The sequence below is a fragment of the Copadichromis virginalis genome, linkage group LG7 (genome assembly GCF_057382275.1).
Source record: "Copadichromis virginalis isolate Kocher_CV1m ecotype Utaka linkage group LG7, C_Virginalis_male_GT1.1, whole genome shotgun sequence".
Classification (NCBI taxonomy): domain Eukaryota; kingdom Metazoa; phylum Chordata; class Actinopteri; order Cichliformes; family Cichlidae; genus Copadichromis; species Copadichromis virginalis.
Genome location: NC_140624.1, coordinates 19,908,270 through 19,925,955, shown reverse-complemented (window position 1 = coordinate 19,925,955; position 17,686 = coordinate 19,908,270). Strand labels below are relative to the sequence as shown.

At 41.9% G+C, this 17,686-nt stretch overlaps 1 protein-coding gene across 1 annotated transcript in view; it reads left to right on the top strand.

Moving 5' to 3' along the window:
* The window catches only part of fbln1 (fibulin 1), a 33,438-nt gene extending 15,956 nt beyond the window's left edge, over positions 1-17,482 (top strand). The window contains exons 15-17 of the mRNA XM_085462393.1: positions 2,192-2,337; positions 4,002-4,142; positions 16,919-17,482. Of these exons, the coding sequence (XP_085318519.1) occupies positions 2,192-2,337; positions 4,002-4,142; positions 16,919-17,058 (427 nt within the window). The 3' untranslated portion in view covers positions 17,059-17,482. The remainder of the gene's footprint in view (positions 1-2,191; positions 2,338-4,001; positions 4,143-16,918) is intronic.
* The last annotated feature ends 204 nt before the right edge of the window (positions 17,483-17,686 follow it).

Below are 17,686 nucleotides of genomic sequence, written 5' to 3'. Positions count from 1 at the left end.
ACACGTAATATATAAAGTACTTAGAGTGACTCCACTCCTTCAAATTCCAGTAAGCCAGACTGACACCAGACTTTGCATTGTTACTCCTGCTTCCCAAATGTCACTTACCATTACCAGTGATTTTTTTCGTGCACATCTCTTTAGCTCCCGTTGCACAGATTTCCACTGCATACTGCGGGTGCAAACCCCAACACAGACAGACAATTCCAAATGAAGGCTGAGTAAGTGACATGAGAAGAGATGCAGTGGGAAAGGAGAGGGGAAATGTGCACCAGCGGAGATTATAAATAGCTTGACATGCTGTGAGGGTGCTGCCTGAGCGGCTGTGGCTTTTAATAACTGTAAATGCAGATTTCTCAGGTTCCTCCTGTCCCGAACGTTTGGGCTAGTAAGGATGCACTTGGTCCCTGTTGGGGATAGCCTTAAAATAAGAGTCTAGTGGCGTACAGGAGTTTTTTCCTCCCCTTTTGACATTGAGTTATGGGGCTCTGGGCTCTGGCCGGTGGTCTGAACAATTTGCGGTACAGCAACATCACCGCGCACAAAATGAATGATGCCCTGCAGTGTTTGTGTTGGGGCGTTATCAATGTGCTGACTATAAATAATAATTACCAAAAAAATAAAAGGCCCTACACTTGACCAGAAGACTTTCATCCAAAAAAGTCTGTTTTTCTTTCTGGTCTGAGAATATTGGGGTTTTTTTCTCCTGGGCTGGGCCACGTGAGGCATGGGGACATGGAGAAGGCGCGCATATGTTCATGTGTGTCCAAGTGTGTGTGCATGAAATAAATGCACACATATTCACAAATGAAGACGTAGAAGTTTTTTTTGTTTTTACACTGAACTGTAATTACATTGAGCTGATGCCTCTGCTTTGAAGAGCCCATCTGAGTGTAAAAGGGTTAGGGTTGGGGGGGGGGGCAGTTCACTCTAGGTCATTGTCTTCTCATAAATTTACTCTCTACCCCAACAGCTTTCACCTCATCCTCTAGAGCCCCACTTGGGTCTTTCTGCAGCTCAGGACGTGGTATTATAAACTAGGAGAACATTTTGTGGGTTTGGCCCAGAGCAGAGCAAAACCTGGACCCGCCGCTAATTGCTAATTACAAGCCCCTACCCAGTGGTGGCTTGACTTTTTGTCAGGGGCTTCTCTCCTCGCTCTCCATGAAAGGAGCCCTGCAACCCAAGCTTGGGCTTGAGCTTTGAGCTGCAGCAGATAGGTCCCCCGAGGAGCGCCAGAGATCCACGGGCATGACTCACAGTGTGGCTATATGGCTGCCATGCACATTAACTGGACTTATACATGACAACATGGATGTTTTCATAACCCAGTGTAACCGTGTACTGACTTGCCTCCTTTGTTAAACTCAAGCAAGGCTCAGCTTGAGTTTAACATCTTGAATGTCATAATCAAGGCTTTTATTTTGTTCCAAAAGTTCCCAAATGATCACAAGTTTTCAAACTCTTGATTTATGGGGTTGCTAATGCCTTAGAAACCTCTCTAAAAAAAGCTGTCTTATGTAGCAGACAGGTAGTTAATAGTGATGTTTCAGGTGGCGTTAGCTTTAGGAGCCAGTAGAGGCACTCCAATCCCTCCGACCTGTCACTGATTAGTCTGTGGAATAAACAAAGCCCTAAATAATAGGATGAGAGCTGCCCTGGGGAGAGGCTGGGGAGTTGTCTAGTCATGTGGCTTACAATTTAGGAGTCTTTTAGAACACTCCCTTTCCCCATAAATCCTCCTCAAGAGATTATCTGATGTGAAGCCGGGGATGCTCTGCAAATCCAAATATTTTCCTGAGCAGGTTGTGGATCATTCTGTAAATGTAGTAATTCATTTCCCACACAGCTTGAAATAGTGGATCAGAAAGACATCAATGACAGCACAAGTCTCCACAAGCTACAAAGTTTGACTGTGGCATGAGCCTTAGCCATTGTTGGTTTATTATTCTTCCAAACCACATAGAATTTGAAGAATTTGATTGTTTTCTTGTGCCGAGCGCTACATTCAGTGCCCCTTCTGCCTCATTCAAATAGTGTTTGTGCAACAGCATCGCGCTGCCCTGATTTGTTCTAAGGTGGTTAGCTTTAAGCAAGCAGAAACTAAAAGGTCAGAGGCTGTGCATGTTTTCTTTTCCAATTATTTTTTGTTTTGTTTTTGGTGGGTAAGTATGTTTGTTCACTTCTTCAGAGCGGCGAGGCTTGAACGGTCTGAAGTTGTTCGCTGTGTAAAGTCCTGTCAGCCCAATAACATCGCCTGCGTTCTGGACCCCACGCACTCAGTGTCACACACCTTCATTTCCCTGCCTACTTTCAGAGAACTACCAAGGCCTGAGGGTAGGTACACGACTATTTGAATAGTCACACAAAAGGTACATAATCAAGTAAATAAAGCACTAAACACAAGAGGGGTTTTTTCTATTTAAAGAAAAAGGTTTTCAATGTGCCGATATCTTGTGGTCTCTGAAGCTAAGCGGTTGGCTGCTGTTTTATATACATATCTTCTTATTATTTTCATTCAGCATGTGTCCAAACCTCTTAACTGTCTCCAAACTGCTCAACCCGAGCTGTCTCTCTAATGTACTCATTTCTAATTCTGTCCTCCCTGCTCACTACCAACGCATTAGCATTTACAGCCCTGCCACATCCAGTTTGGCCTCCTGTCTTTTTGTTAAAGTCGCCATCACCAAAATATACATCATTTGGTAAACCATTCTTTTCATCTTTGCTGCTATTCTTCTGTCACAAAATTACCCCTGACACTTGTCTCCACCATGCCTCCCCTCTTCTCTTCATCTCTCATCTGCACTGTGCATTGGGTTGGACTGTGCATTGGCATTTAAACTCCACCTAAAATCTACCTTCACAATCTCCACTCCTTGCCTGTTCCCTTTTACACCTGTCTCCCTCTCATTCACACACATGTACTCTACTTCTACTGACTTTCATTTCCTCCTCCTCTCCTGTTTCATATATGTCACACAGATAGACAGTTGCCTCGGTCATAATAATAATAAAAAAAGACCTTAGCAGGTCTTTCAATCCAACCTCAGATGAACAACAACACATGCAGTACATTTGATTTAACAGCATGTGGCTGCTACTTACATGTATACCCTCTTAATTCCTTAGTTTTTCACTGCTTCTGCATTTTGGATAAATTTTTATGGAATATAATGATTAATATGTCAAGTGTTTTTGTTCATATCATGTTGTTCTTGAATGATTTTAACACCTATTCTAAACCAGATGATTTAAAAAAAAATTAATATTATGTCTTGATACACTAAACTGTCAGAGGTGCTTTTTCTTTTTACCATGACTATAAATTTTTTTCTGGACTGGAAGAATTCCTTTAGCATCACCAAGTTTAAAAAATGTTTATCTTTCTTTCCAAATCTCATCTTTTTTTCAGTGTCATTCTTCTTCTTCTTCTTCTTCTTCTTCTTCTTCTTCTTCTTCTTCTTCTTATTATTATTATTATTATTATTATTATTATTATTATTATTATTATTATTATTATTATTATCTTAATTTTATCTGCTTTAATCTCTGAGCTCCCATCAACTGCTTTCTGTACAGTTGCCAGAATCCGTACGGCTGCCTCTGACACCCAAATGAGCTTTTCCATGAAGTCCTCAGTGGAAGACAGTTTTAGCTGGCTTTCCCCAGAGAACTGCTGCCACATATGTAACAACTGTAATCATTTGCAGGTTGCGACAGCTGATAAGCATCTTTTGGCTGTCATGCAGTGTGTGTTTCAGACACAGCCGTTCTCAGTGTCACTTCTTGTCATTCCTCATATGTCCTGAATTGGAGTGTAAAGAACTAGTGCTAAAAATCCTTAAGGTTTCTCTGACTATCACGAACACAAGCACTGTCATCACACACTTTATTGTATTTCTTTAAAAAAAAATTAAATTCAGAAAAAACAACAGTTGGGACCGGCTTTGCACAGCAATCCCACTGTCTTAACTTCTTCTCCCTGAATAATTCATCAGAGATCGTCTTCCTGAGAACAACAGTGCCAGCCTACGGGTCCTATAACTTCGGGAGTTACGATGTCAAGTTTGACATCCTGGAGGGCAACGTGGACAACGCCTTCGACATCATCAAGCGAGTGGAGAATGGGCTGTATGTGGGTGAGTACAGGGTATTTTTTGCTTGTCTGGGTGAACCAATAGCACATTCAGACAAGAGTGACTTTAACGTGTAACACATACCACCCGATGGTCTCTGTGACTGGAAATTGCAATTTCTTTTTGACAAAGGAGGTGGTTTTTCTGACCTCATCTCATTTTGAAATATATATATCTATTTTACAACAAATCAAACGCACATGTGTGCATTTAAAAAGTGCAAGAACAAAACAGCACAAAAATATATTCACGATGAATGTATTGACATAAGTACATCTGACGCAGCTTGTTATGGTCGTTGCAGCGTGGTGGCATCATGTAGCTGTCATCGTCTTCACGGGGGCTCCTCGTGTCTCTGTGCTCGGCGAGCTGTCCTCTGAGTGGCTCTCTGAGACAGACAAAGGCCTGTTTCTGCCTGACCAAATATTTGGCATCGGTTTTCACAGTCTTGTGGTTAAGCAAAGTACCATTTAATTCACTTATCCATGGCTATGCTTATCCCAAAGATCATTATTTTCCACAATAAGTTATGGTGGCCTGAACGTGCAAGAATAGAGGGCATAAATCTACATTTGTGTGTTCGTATGCATGTGTGCATGATTAATTGCTGTTGACAGGCAATTCATCATAACTACCTGGTCAGTAGCTGCCACTATGCACAAAAAAAAAAAGGATTTGCACTGTTTCAAGTAGGAGCAGCAGATACCATCTCCAGCGGTGTGTAACAACAACAGATGTTTGGGTAGAAGCCATTGGTATACTTTAGTGTGGTGGTGACCCAAGGCTACTGGTGGTGTCTGTAGAGGAGCAGAACTGAGCCTTGGCTGAGGGAGGATGAGGGCGTTCTCAGCCCTGAGATGACACATTGTTGGACCTGCTTAGGTGTTTTTGTTTAGTTGGTGTGTTGAGATGCAGGCAGGGTTGGTAGATGAAGTATAGTTTCTTCCTTTTCTCCTTGTTCTTCTTCTCCGAGTGATGGATGAAGGGATGGCTTGTCAGTATGCACATCTGTCTTTAAAGAATTAAAGGGAGGGAAGGAGGAGGAGAGAGTGTGTGGCTGTCACTGGTTAAGGCCAGACTGGTGCGAGCACGCAAGTGTTCCTCTTTCATGCACTTGCAGAAACAGATGTGTACTTATCAAATACACCCAAAGACATGGGAGAGAAAAAAAACCAGTTTATCACCAGCAATAACTCACATAAATTCCTGTAAAACCAATTATAATTATATTGCACTGTCTTGCGAGTGGTGTATTTTTCTTGGAATGCACAACGGTGTAATTCTACATGAACGATAAGCTCTGTTTTGTAATGTGTCATCCACTGTGCACGTCTGTGTGCATGTGTATAAAGAGGGTTTAGGAGAAATTCCCTGTTTATAGCGGTGCTCATTTGCAGGGGCAGCGTGTGTTTGCGCGAGGGAGAGCAAAGAGAGCAAAAGCGTATGGAGAGAAAGACAAAGCGAGAGACTGCAGTTCAGTCAAAGAGGCCGGGAGAGAGAAAATATGTGCAGAAGTAATCCTGGGCGCTGTGCTTCATGTGGTTAAATGTATTGTTCCATTTCCCTGCACTAGGCCTCAGTGTCTCGCCGAGCATTAGAGCACTTAAACTGACGACCACATGAAAGGCCTGTTTGTGAGGAGCCACTTCTCTCCCAAACCCATTGGATGCTTATTGGATGCAGCTCTTGCATGTTAGCACCAGTTGCCCATCACGTATCCAAATTGAGGCCCTGCGCACTGGAGCCTTTGGTCACTGATTACTTGCTGTGAAGTGTGGTGTCCATGGTGTGATGAAGGCCCTCTTGGTTTTATTTAGTGGGTTGTGCTGCTGGTGCTTTGGCTTGCAGATGCAGCTGTTGCATAACCATTGTGAGGCTAGCTGACGTGTCACTTAAGGAAGCTTAGTTTCCAGTATCTCCAGTGTGTCTCCAACAGTGGTATTACAGCTTGGTGGGATGTGAAGAGTAGCAGACATTGAGGCTCCACTAATGAACAAGTGTGTGAACTGAAACTGACTTCGGTCATTATTTTTGGCCACTTTTTGTGTTATTGAACGGGACAAAAGAGGCAATTAGCAGTCCACAGAATCTGTTGCTAACTCGAAAAAAAGTGATTCTTAAAAAGGTCTGATTGGCTGCTGCTCTTTTCCCTTTCACTCCCTATTTTAAAACCCATCAACTTTAAAAGCGCGCACATGCATGCGGTGTAGCCATAGACATATGCACGGACGCATACACGCGCAAGCACACACACGCACATGTACAGCACTGGCTGAGAACACACCACAATGTAAGAACCACACCGCTCTTTCATAGTTCCCGGTCATCCATCACTGGCTTCAACAGCTCTGTCACATCTGGATAACAACCCTGATGCATCTGTGCAAACAAAGACATCCCTCAGCACTTGGAAAACATAATCACAACCAATCAGACGTGGACAAATTCCCAGGATGACCACAGCAGTAGCGCAACAGCGACCACACAAAGAAACATCTCTTCAGGTAGACAAACACCAGATTCTCCAAAGTGTTTTATTTGTCACCCGTCAAAAAGTGTTGGAAGCAGTCATTGATTTTGATTAGGGGCAGGTTGTTTGAGTCGGGTTGATGACGGGGTGATTGACTCTGGCAGTCAGCGGGAGGGTAGATGAATCCTGCTTTTAAAAACACTGGCTCGGTGGCTTCAGCTGGAAGCACGAGCGTGGTTTGAGGTGTTAATAAAATGCTGGTAGTTCCCTTGTTTGATTGTCTACCAGCGAACTATCATCCAAGAATGGTCATGCTTTTTCTATCACCACGTATCAAGGCCAGCTCAGAGAGCATGGAAGCGTTCTTTTGACTTTAACTGTTACTGAGAAGGCTTCTCTTCATGTGACCGCTTTAACTATAAGTAACTATACATTCAGCCACAGCTCTTATGCTATGCAATCTCCACTTTCAGTTGACACAGCCAAACCCCTGACCAGGATCCTTGTGTGTAAATCCAATGTACAACACAATCAGTAGCCAACCATTGAATGAACCAGTCACCACACATTTAGTCATGCCTTGGATTTGTTCAAATGACTCCTCTTCATGAGTAATTATTTGTCATGGAAGGATTTTAATGTGCCATTAATCATTGCTGTCTGCATTTCTTCTTCTTTTAAGTTGGAAAAACAGATTTTATTGTGTAGTATTGATGTTTATCTTGCTGGATGGCAACAGATTACGTAATGACTTTGTTTATGAATCACAGCCATGATGTAGAGAATCTGTGAGTTTGAGACGCTGGGGCTAAATTCCATTCCAGTTTGAAAGGCAGGTGGAAATATGCCTTAGTGGTTTATACGATGTCCAGAGATAAATATCTTTCGCACTCCCATTGGCACGATGTTGGCAGCAAGCGAGGTAGCCATGGACAAAGCGCCTCTGTGCAGGTAGTCGTGGTCTTCGATGCTGCCGGCCACAGTGACTGGCGGAATGTGAACCTTCTGTGTGAGACATGACCGCCTCTGAGCCAGTGAAGCCTGCAGCTCTAGCTTGTGGCTGTTGCTGGTGAGAAGCTGAGGACAGCTGTGGAGATAAGCAGACAACACGCCGCTCTGCTTCGAGCGAGGCTGTTATTTGGCTGGATCTTTACACGGCCCACCAGAGTGCGCCAAGCCCACGAAGAATCCCTGTCGGGAGATTACAGTATGGCTAATCAAAACACGTTCTCCTCCACACAGTAATCCCACAATCAAACACACAGCGCTCCGCTCGGGTGGTCCACCGCATTCAAATGTACTGATGAAGAGATAGCGATGCAGCAATGTCAAGCTCGCACAGACATTCTGCGTACCCAGTCAGTAAGTCAAGTTACCAAGACACTGGTGTGAACACATATTGTACACATTGCTCGCAATAAAACTGTCGCAATAATTCATTATGATACACTTATCTCCCGTGCTTTGGTGATCCATTTAATTTACACTCATCATTACTCTTTGCTTTCCAGCACTGTGTTTTTAAGAAAAACCAACTGTGTTTAGTTAACCACTCAATTCCCAAAATTAATGCCTGTTTTTAATCCACGCTCATGATGTGACTTGCCCAGATAGATAGCAAAGTGCGCTAAAAGCTCATGAACACGCTGTATACTTCAGTTCTAATGCATAATAAAGTGCAATGATTTAAAATGCAAACAGGGCAGTTTTTCCTCACATACGCTTTTATCCATTTAGTCTACATTCAAGTCTATTTTATGCCCCTGAGCTATGGTTTTTCGCTTTGAAAGGTCAGTTGTAATGTAGTGCAAAGGTTGTGGTAAAGATAATGGTGCATGTTATGTCATCTCAGCTGCTCTGGCCCACAACTGCTAAAACAGAAAGTCCAAGAAAAGAACCAACCAGTTCCCTAAGGCCACTTCAGTGATGTCACAGCCCATGCGTGCCACTGTCCAACAGTGAATCACTGTTAATTGGCCTTAAAATACCAAGCCACACAGACATGGATGGGGTATACATGGGTCCCACTCCCTCTTTGGAGTGGTCAGAGTTGTGTTTGGACAGCCTGACCTGAGTAGCCATCAGTGCACCAGTCAGAAGATAAATACAAAGTCAGACCCTGAGGGGTCTGTACGCTGTCTTCGTACAGTTGATTATCCTGCCGCGCCGGGACATTTGAATGTATTATATTTCAGCCAAACTGAAGGGTTATCAAAACTGAAATTGCTTGTTTTACTAATGGGGTAACAAGGGAGCTAGTTAGCAATTTCTTTGGCTTGCCTTCGAGTTTTTATGGAGAAAACCTTTCAGGCAGTAAAAAAGAGTTATTGAAAAAGAAACCACTCTTTGCTCTGTTTATACAAATGCCAGCAGCTGTGAATCAGTAAGAGATGCACTTGGTACATCAGTGAGAGATCCGGATGATCTCACAGTTACTACAGTGAGGGTGCTCAAGAATGTCCTCCAGTACCCTCTTTGTATACTGGAACTTTGTACAGCACCTGGATGCTCTCCAGGGGTTTCACTGCAGTGAGCATGCATAGCGCCACAACCAGCATGTCATTATACAATACTGCGGTGAAGCCAATGCATACTTTTCATTTGTCTCTGGTGTTAAACCCGTTCATTTTGGATTTTGTCATACACTTCCTTGCTGAGTTGTAGAAACCAGAAAACCCCGAAATTGTACTGTTTACATGTAACCCTTCAATATTGCAGACCTCGTGGCCATGAAGGATGACAAATGCCTCCTGGCATTTGCTTCACTTTGTTTTGGGGGCAGCGTCTCTGCTACTACTATGTGTTTATTTAGGACTGTTTTCTTCATGGGAGGCTACTTTATTGTGTGGTGGGATGCTTCTGGGGAGTGGACAAACTGTACAGCTGTTAGGGTTTAGTGTGATGGTGGCTGTTAAAAACCAGTGGGGTCACCTTTGCACCCTGCGGCAGATACTTCAAAGAATTGGAAAGACACCACAAACTTTTCCGGCATTACTTTGCAACTTTGCAACCCAGTCACAGGGCATGCTGTCAGCTGTAGAGGTTTGAAAACCTTCCCGTCTTTATTTATATGAATCTCAGGTGGCATTGCAGCAAATCAAAGTCAACCTGTTATGTGGATGTTGGCCCTTTGCCTTATAGCTTGGAAGAAATGTTAAAGATGCGTATGTGGTTGTGGTTTCACCTCAGGTTCGCTGTGAGTGCGTTGAGGCCCAGCTGTTAGCTGATGCTTTGCCTTCACTGAGGATACCACTGTGCTTTTGATGGGAAGCTCACGGAAACACAAAGTCATCATGTTGGGATTTCGCTGAGGCTTCCGAGAGGTCATGTAAAACGACTATGGTATCACGCTACTTCGTGCAGAGTTGGGCGCTTAAGCCCACAGTATAATGACATAATGACCCTTTCTTGTCCTCAAGGTTCACAAAAAATAGTTCACATGAGGTGTGCAAGATAACTGTGGCACATCTTATATAGATGAACATATATAGGATTAAAAGAAATTCCAAAATCTGAAGTGAGGAACCCTGAACCATGGTTCATGTTTCTTTTCAAATGCTCTGAGAAAACTGAAGGATTTGGACGAGCCATTGCAAAAATTCCGGACAGCACACTTTTGCACTCTGCATGTGCTAATTAGACCACAAACAAATTTACAAAACTCTAATGGGGCCGACACACATACCACATAGCCTTGTTTAGATGCCCTAAATAAATTTTAGTTTAGTTTAGTCTCTGTGTTTTTGTTATTTATTTATGTGGTAAGATTTTTTTTGTTTTACTTTTCACGGAAACCCTCCTCTGGAGTTTTAATGGAAAACTTAACCTCAGCTGGCCCTGATTATAAGTGTTTAGCCGTAATTAGATATAGGCCACAATTAATGCAATAATAACATTTTTTAAAAATGCCCTTAATGTGGACTTAAACCCATCTGTCCTTGCGGTGGTCCATATTGTGCTCATAACAACTTACTCATCTTCATTGCATGATTGCTCATCCCAGGACGGAAGCTTTTGATCAGATCTCGTTTGATTTAAGCAAATGAGCAAAGAATGAACCTTTGCACTGATTAACTCCACTGGCGTTGCATGCCATCTCAGCTGGCTTATGTCTGAAAATAATTTTCCGACTCAAAATCCAATCTCTTTTTCCATGTCAGTTATTTTCTTAATATTGCAGCTGTTGTTAGGTTTAAGAAAAGGTTAGTTCTCTCTGACAACGCTAATGGTTTGGAAACAATAAAATCTCAGACCCGGGCCCCTTTAGTGTCACTACGCAACAGAATCCCAAAACACCAAAACAAGGGGCAACCCTGGTAGAAGTGGGCCCCATTCCACACTTCTCCAAGTGCTTATCACCAGAATCTGCTGGAATCTGTTGTGTGCCCACATTCCTGGCTCGGAGAAGGACAAGAGAGCAAAATAAAGTGACAGAGAGAAGGAGAGACGCCAGTCTAAGTTCCTATAGCTTGCCCCTCCCAGAGTTAAAGATCGATTCCTGGAGAAATGCCTCCATGGCTGTATCGCGTGACTGCAACTGCTCCCCTCCATCAAACACATGGGACTCATTTAGCCTTGTGGGCCACAGTGATGGTGCCACAAACGCCAGCCCCCCTCAGGAAGGGAAGAGAAGGGAGGGAAAAAAAGGCGAATATGTGAGTGGGGGGCCATCATACAATGCCAGTGTCCCACAGGACCCAGTGCATGGCTCATAATGGATCATCATTTGCCCTGTAGTGAATGACAACCAAATGGATTTTACTGCCTTTTTTTTTTTTACAAGTACCACAGGAAAGAGCCTCATAATTCATAGTGATCTAGGCAGTGATCTGTCATTTTGATCCATGCTGAGTTAAACTCTTGAGTCATCCTACTAAAGGCTTTAACATGTTACTGACTCAGATGAGTATGAGAAGCAGAAGTAAATGGGGAAAAAGAAAGAGGGCGGCTGAAGGTGTGATAGGAGGACAGTGTGGTGATTGTGCTGCCTGACTATACCACCGATAGCTGTTCAAACAGGCCAGAGCTGAAATGTCCCCAGCCCTCTGCAGAGAAAAGTCTGTTGACAGCTTGTGTAAACACTGGCATTTTTCCCCCCTCTAATCGCATGTTCACTTAAAAAGAGCACCCAATGAATTCCATGGGGATTCAGTAATGCTCTGTTGCAGTATGTTTATTCTTCCATCTGTTTTACCATGATATCACTGTGTCTTCTGTTTATGGGGTTGTTCATTGGCAGATCTTTGGCTCATTAACAGCAAAGGTTATTTGAAACTCATCTAAATTGATCAGCTGATGCCAAAAAAGTAGGGAAACGCATTTTAAGCAATAAATGCTATTCAGTATTCATTGATGATTACTTCACTGTTCTTTAAAGATCGACCCAACTTCCAGCCTCCACTCTATTCTCAATGACATAGTTTTGATAGAGTTGTGATATGTTAGCTTTGCGTGCGGTGGTTTGAACTGTGCCTCATTTTACTTTGTTATTCAGAACTTTTCATTTGCTATAGTGATCTTTAACTATACATATTTGTTTCTACAGTAGCATCTATTACCATCACGGTGTCTGGTAGTTAACATGCTCTGTTTTTAATAGGTTTGCTGGTCAATATCTAGGCCAAAATCTCAAGACAGAAAACAAGTCACATATACACTTTATAATTTATTAATCGTTGCATTGTGAGAGAAAAGGAGGGAGAGAACATAGAATCTCTGCATATTCAGTTTGACTTTTTGTTTTGAGTTGACAGGCCTGATTGCACAGACAGTGAAGAATAGAGCTAAAAAACTCCCAAATCTGTTGCTCAAAAGCCTGATTAATGAACAGTTAAATATTTCCTACTGAAGAAACATCTATTGATTCATCCCTTTTTTGTGGATGGATCAATAGATCTCAGTCAGTGGATGGTAAAACATAAGGTATACCCTAGACGTGGAAGTTAACAATCTAGCACACTGGACTGTGGGCAGAAATTTTTTACTACATTTTACTACAGGGAATAGTGTACACCATTAGTAGAAAATGCACTGGCTGGTTTGAAATATATTTACAGTGGGGCAAAAAAGTATTTAGTCAGCCACCGATTGTGCAAGTTCCCCCACTTAAAATGATGACAGAGGTCAGTAATTTGCACCAGAGGTACACTTCAACTGTGAGAGACAGAATGTGAAAAAAAAATCCATGAATCCACATGGTAGGATTTGTAAAGAATTTATTCGTAAATCAGGGTGGAAAATAAGTATTTGGTCACCTCAAACAAGGAAAATCTCTGGCTCTCACAGACCTGTAACGCCTTCTGTAAGAAGCTTTTCTGTCCCCCACTCGTTACCTGTATGAATGGCACCTGTTTGAACTCATCATCTGTATAAAAGACACCTGTCCACAGCCTCAAACAGTCAGACTCCAAACTCCGCCATGGCCAAGACCAAAGAGCTTTCGAAGGACACCAGGAAAAGTATTGTAGACCTGAACCAGACTGGGAAGAGTGAATCTACAATAGGCAAGCAGCTTGGTGTGAAAAAATCAACTGTGGGAGCAATCATCAGAAAATGGAAGACATACAAGACCACTGATAATCTCCCTCCATCTGGGGCTCCACGCAAGATCTCATCCCGTGGGGTCAAAATGATCATGAGAACGGTGAGCAAAGATCCCAGAACCACACGGGGGGACCTGGTGAATGACCTGCAGAGAGCTGGGACCAAAGTAACAAAGGTCACCATCAGTAACACACTACAACGGCAGGGAATCAAATCCCGCAGCGCCAGACGTGTTCCGCTGCTGAAGCCAGTGCATGTCCAGGCCCGTCTGAAGTTTGCCAGAGAGCACATGGATGATACAGCAGAGGGTTGGGAGAATGTCATGTGGTCAGATGAAACCAAAGTAGAACTTTTTGGTATAAACTCAACTCGTCGTGTTTGGAGGAAGAAGAATACTGAGTTGCATCCCAAGAACACCATACCTACTGTGAAGCATGGGGGTGGAAACATCATGCTATGGGGCTGTTTTTCTGCCAAGGGGACAGGACGACTGATCCGTGTTAAGGACAGAATGAATGGGGCCATGTATCGTGAGATTTTGAGCCAAAACCTCCTTCCATCAGTGAGAACTTTGAAGATGAAACGAGGCTGGGTCTTCCAACATGACAATGATCCAAAACACACCGCCCGGGCAACAAAGGAGTGGCTCCGTAAGAAGCATTTGAAAGTCCTGGAGTGGCCTAGCCAGTCTCCAGACCTCAACCCCATAGAAAATCTGTGGCGGGAGTTGAAAGTCCGTGTTGCTCGGCGACAGCCGCAAAACATCACTGCTCTCGAGAAGATCTGCATGGAGGAATGGGCCAAAATACCAGCTACTGTGTGTGCAAACCTGGTAAAGACCTATAGTAAACGTTTGAGCTCTGTTATTGCCAACAAAGGTTATGTTACAAAGTATTGAGTTGTATTTTTGTTATTGACCAAATACTTATTTTCCACCCTGATTTACAAATAAATTCTTTACAAATCCTACCATGTGGATTCATGGATTTTTTTTTCACATTCTGTCTCTCACAGTTGAAGTGTACCTCTGGTGCAAATTACTGACCTCTGTCATCATTTTAGGTGGGGGAACTTGCACAATCGGTGGCTGACTAAATACTTTTTTGCCCCACTGTATCTGATAGATTCCCATTTTTTTGTATAAAAAAGTCTTCTTCACAAATGAAATCTAGTCATGGAGTTCCACAAGGTTTTGTGCTGGGTCCAATAGTTTTCATTTAATAAATAAAACCTTTAGCAGATATAAAAAAAATACTACAAAGTTTGTGTCGTTCAAATGATAGTCATCTTTGTTAATGAAGTCAAACGGCACAAATCAATTATTTAAACTGCAGACATGTCTTAATCACACAGGAAGTGATTTGCAGTGATGGGGTGAGCCCCAGATAGTAGATACTTAATGATATTCTCTGACTGCGAGTCCCAACAAAAAATTAACCACTGGCAATGCAAACTGAGTGAGTCCTGAATTAAAACTTTCTCAATTTGAAGGGAAGGAGTTGAACCCACTACCTGTGAGAGCAAATAATATCATTGATTAACACATGACAGTTGATTGACTTATACATTAGAGGGTTATATAACCAGGGAACCACAGAATTGCTTCCTGTGTACATGTCCCTTTAAAAAACATAAAAACCTGTGTTGTTTTAAAGTTATAAATCCAGACAAATTAACAAAGTTTTATACTACTGTGAGGAATCTTGGAGTCATTTTTGTATAGGATATGACACATTAATCAAATATCTAGGTCTGCCTCCTTTCGTCTACACAGTTTTGCTAAAATTTGGAAAATCCTGCTGTAATACTACTCTTTCTAGGCAGGACTATTGTAATTCCTTATCATCAGGATATTTTAAAGATCCAAAGTACCCCAGTGAGAGCACTACTAGAAGGAAAGATTATACATCTCACATACTGTATTAGCTTCTCTTCACTGACTTACTGTTAAATCCTTTTTGTTACATATAAAGTCCTGAATGATCCTACCTTAAAGACCTCATAGTATTATACTATCCCAATAGACCACTTCAATTTCAGGCTGCTGGCTTACTAATGTTTCCTAGACTTTCCAAGAGTAGAATGGGAGGCAGTTTTCAACTGTTCGCCCTGTGTCCCATGGAACCAGCTTCCAGTTTGCATTTGGGAAAGACACAAGTCAAGTCAAGTGGCTTTATTGTCATTCCAACCACGTGCAGTGGTACAGTACACAGTGAAATGAGATAACGTTCCTCCAAACCATGGTGCCACATATGACATATAACAGACAATAAGCACCGGAGTACTTAAGGTGCAATGTGCAAAAATTGCAAACAAAACAAAACAAAGACAGTGCAACACCATACAGAACAGAATGATACAGACACAAGACAGTGCAGACACAACAGTGCAATAGAAATGTGCAAAAGTCTGAGAAGTATGCAAAAAGCAACTTGATGTATGAAGGTGTGCGTGCTCAGGATGCTCTCTATAGTCCCTCTGTAGAAGGTGGTGAGAATGGATGGTGGGAGATGGGCTTTTCTCAGCTTCTGTGGGAAATAGAGATGCTGTTGGGCCTTCTTAGTTATGGAGGGGCCAGGGGAGGGGCCAGGGGAGGTTCTCCCCCAGGTGGACACCAAGGAATTTGGTGCTCTTGACAACTCTTCACCAGTCCATTAGCTGTTGCACCTCCTCTCTGTATTCTGACTTGTTCTTGCTGATGAGACCCACCACAGTCGTGTCATTGGCGAACTTGATGATGTGGTTCGAATTGTGCATTGCTGCACAGTTGTGAGCAGAGTTAACTGTACTTTTAAATTAGGTTTAAGACTTTGATTTTTGATAAAAACCTATGGGTTAGAAACTTAAAGGTTTAGTCTGCTAAGGGACTTCCCTCAGCTTTCAGGTTCTACCCTCACCCCTGAACAAGTCATGACAGATGGCTGGCCCTCCTTGATCATGGTTCCACCACATGTCTCTTCCTGTTAAAAGGGAGTTCCTCCTTCCTACACTTGCCAAGTATTTGCTCATAGGGGATTGTCTGATTGTTGGGTTTTCTCTATAATAATATTATAGGGTCTTTATCTTACAATATAAAGCATCCTTGAGACAACTGTTTTTGTAAATTAGTAGTTTATAAATTCAATTTTGATTAAACTTCATGTCCTAAGACTCTAGATGTGTATAACCATAGTATGCTGCAAATTCAGTTATTGAAGTTGGAAGAAAATAAGCTTGAAACTCAAAAATATGTTCTAAGCTATTATGCAACCTGTCTAGACAGATAATTTAAGGATATGCAAGACTGACAGAGCTATCAGACATGTGAAATTAACGACTGAAGAATGGCTAGTTAAAGCAAGCTGTGACTAGCTTGTGACTACATGTTACTGTCTTTTCACTTTTGCTGGTAAATTACAAATACAATCACAAACTGTCCTTAATTGTAGTGAGGTAAGAGCAAACACTTTGATCCTCAACACTATAAACCCAAACTATCCAGAGCTAGATATCACTAGGGTGAACAAAGAAACCATATTTAAAACACACAGAACTACATTAATAATGACAAAAAGACTCCACAATGACAACAGTTTCTTTGAGGAAAATTATTCTGACTGATTGTAGTTCCTTAAGCTAACCAACTCTCAAGCTTCTGAACAAAATAATTCTTTTTTTGTTTATTGAGATTATTGAGACATGTCATGATACAACAAGTAGTCTTGCTTAGCACGGATCTACACATTTAGCCATACTACTTTTTCTCATTCATCTTTGTCTTTTCCAGGTATTGTTCGCCAGGTGAAGCCTCTGATTGGTCCAGCGATGACAGTACTCAAGCTATCTATGCGCAACCTGACAATTCAGGGCGACTCTGGCCATAACATCGTCAACGTCCATGTGTTTGTCTCAGAGTTTTGGTTCTGAAAATGTCAAGATTTTACCAACAATCACAATATAAGACATCCATTGTCAACACTGTACACATTGGTTTTGTTATATCAATGGACATATCAGTGTTGAGGTTTTAATGTTATGTGTTGACTATGGAATTGCTTTTGACTGTTGCTGAGATGAAATGCTCCTAGCTGCTTCTGAAAAGAGCAATACACTTTGTTTTGATGACAAGCTCAGCATTATGTGCACAAATATGAAGAAACTTTATATTTTAAAAAGACTTTTTTAATTGAACGTGCATGCATTTGGAGAGGCCCTTAAAGGATATGGGGATTACATTCAGCCATACTCTTTTCATGATGTTTAAGCCTCTGTTTTTAAAACACCTACCTTTCCTTTCCTACTGTGCACAAACTTTTTTAAAGGAATAAACATTATTTTTTTTGTTACAGTATTTGTTATATCTGTTGTTTTTTCCTGATAACATTTGAAGACCAAAATTGTTTGTTATTTTAACAGCTTTGGTTCAGTCCTTTTTCCTATCCTTCATCATGTTTGGCATTGACATACCCAACACAGTTTTAATGTAAAACAAGGTATGCAATGCAAAGTAATTTCAAATTGCTTTACTACCTTAAAATAGTATACCAACTGTAGT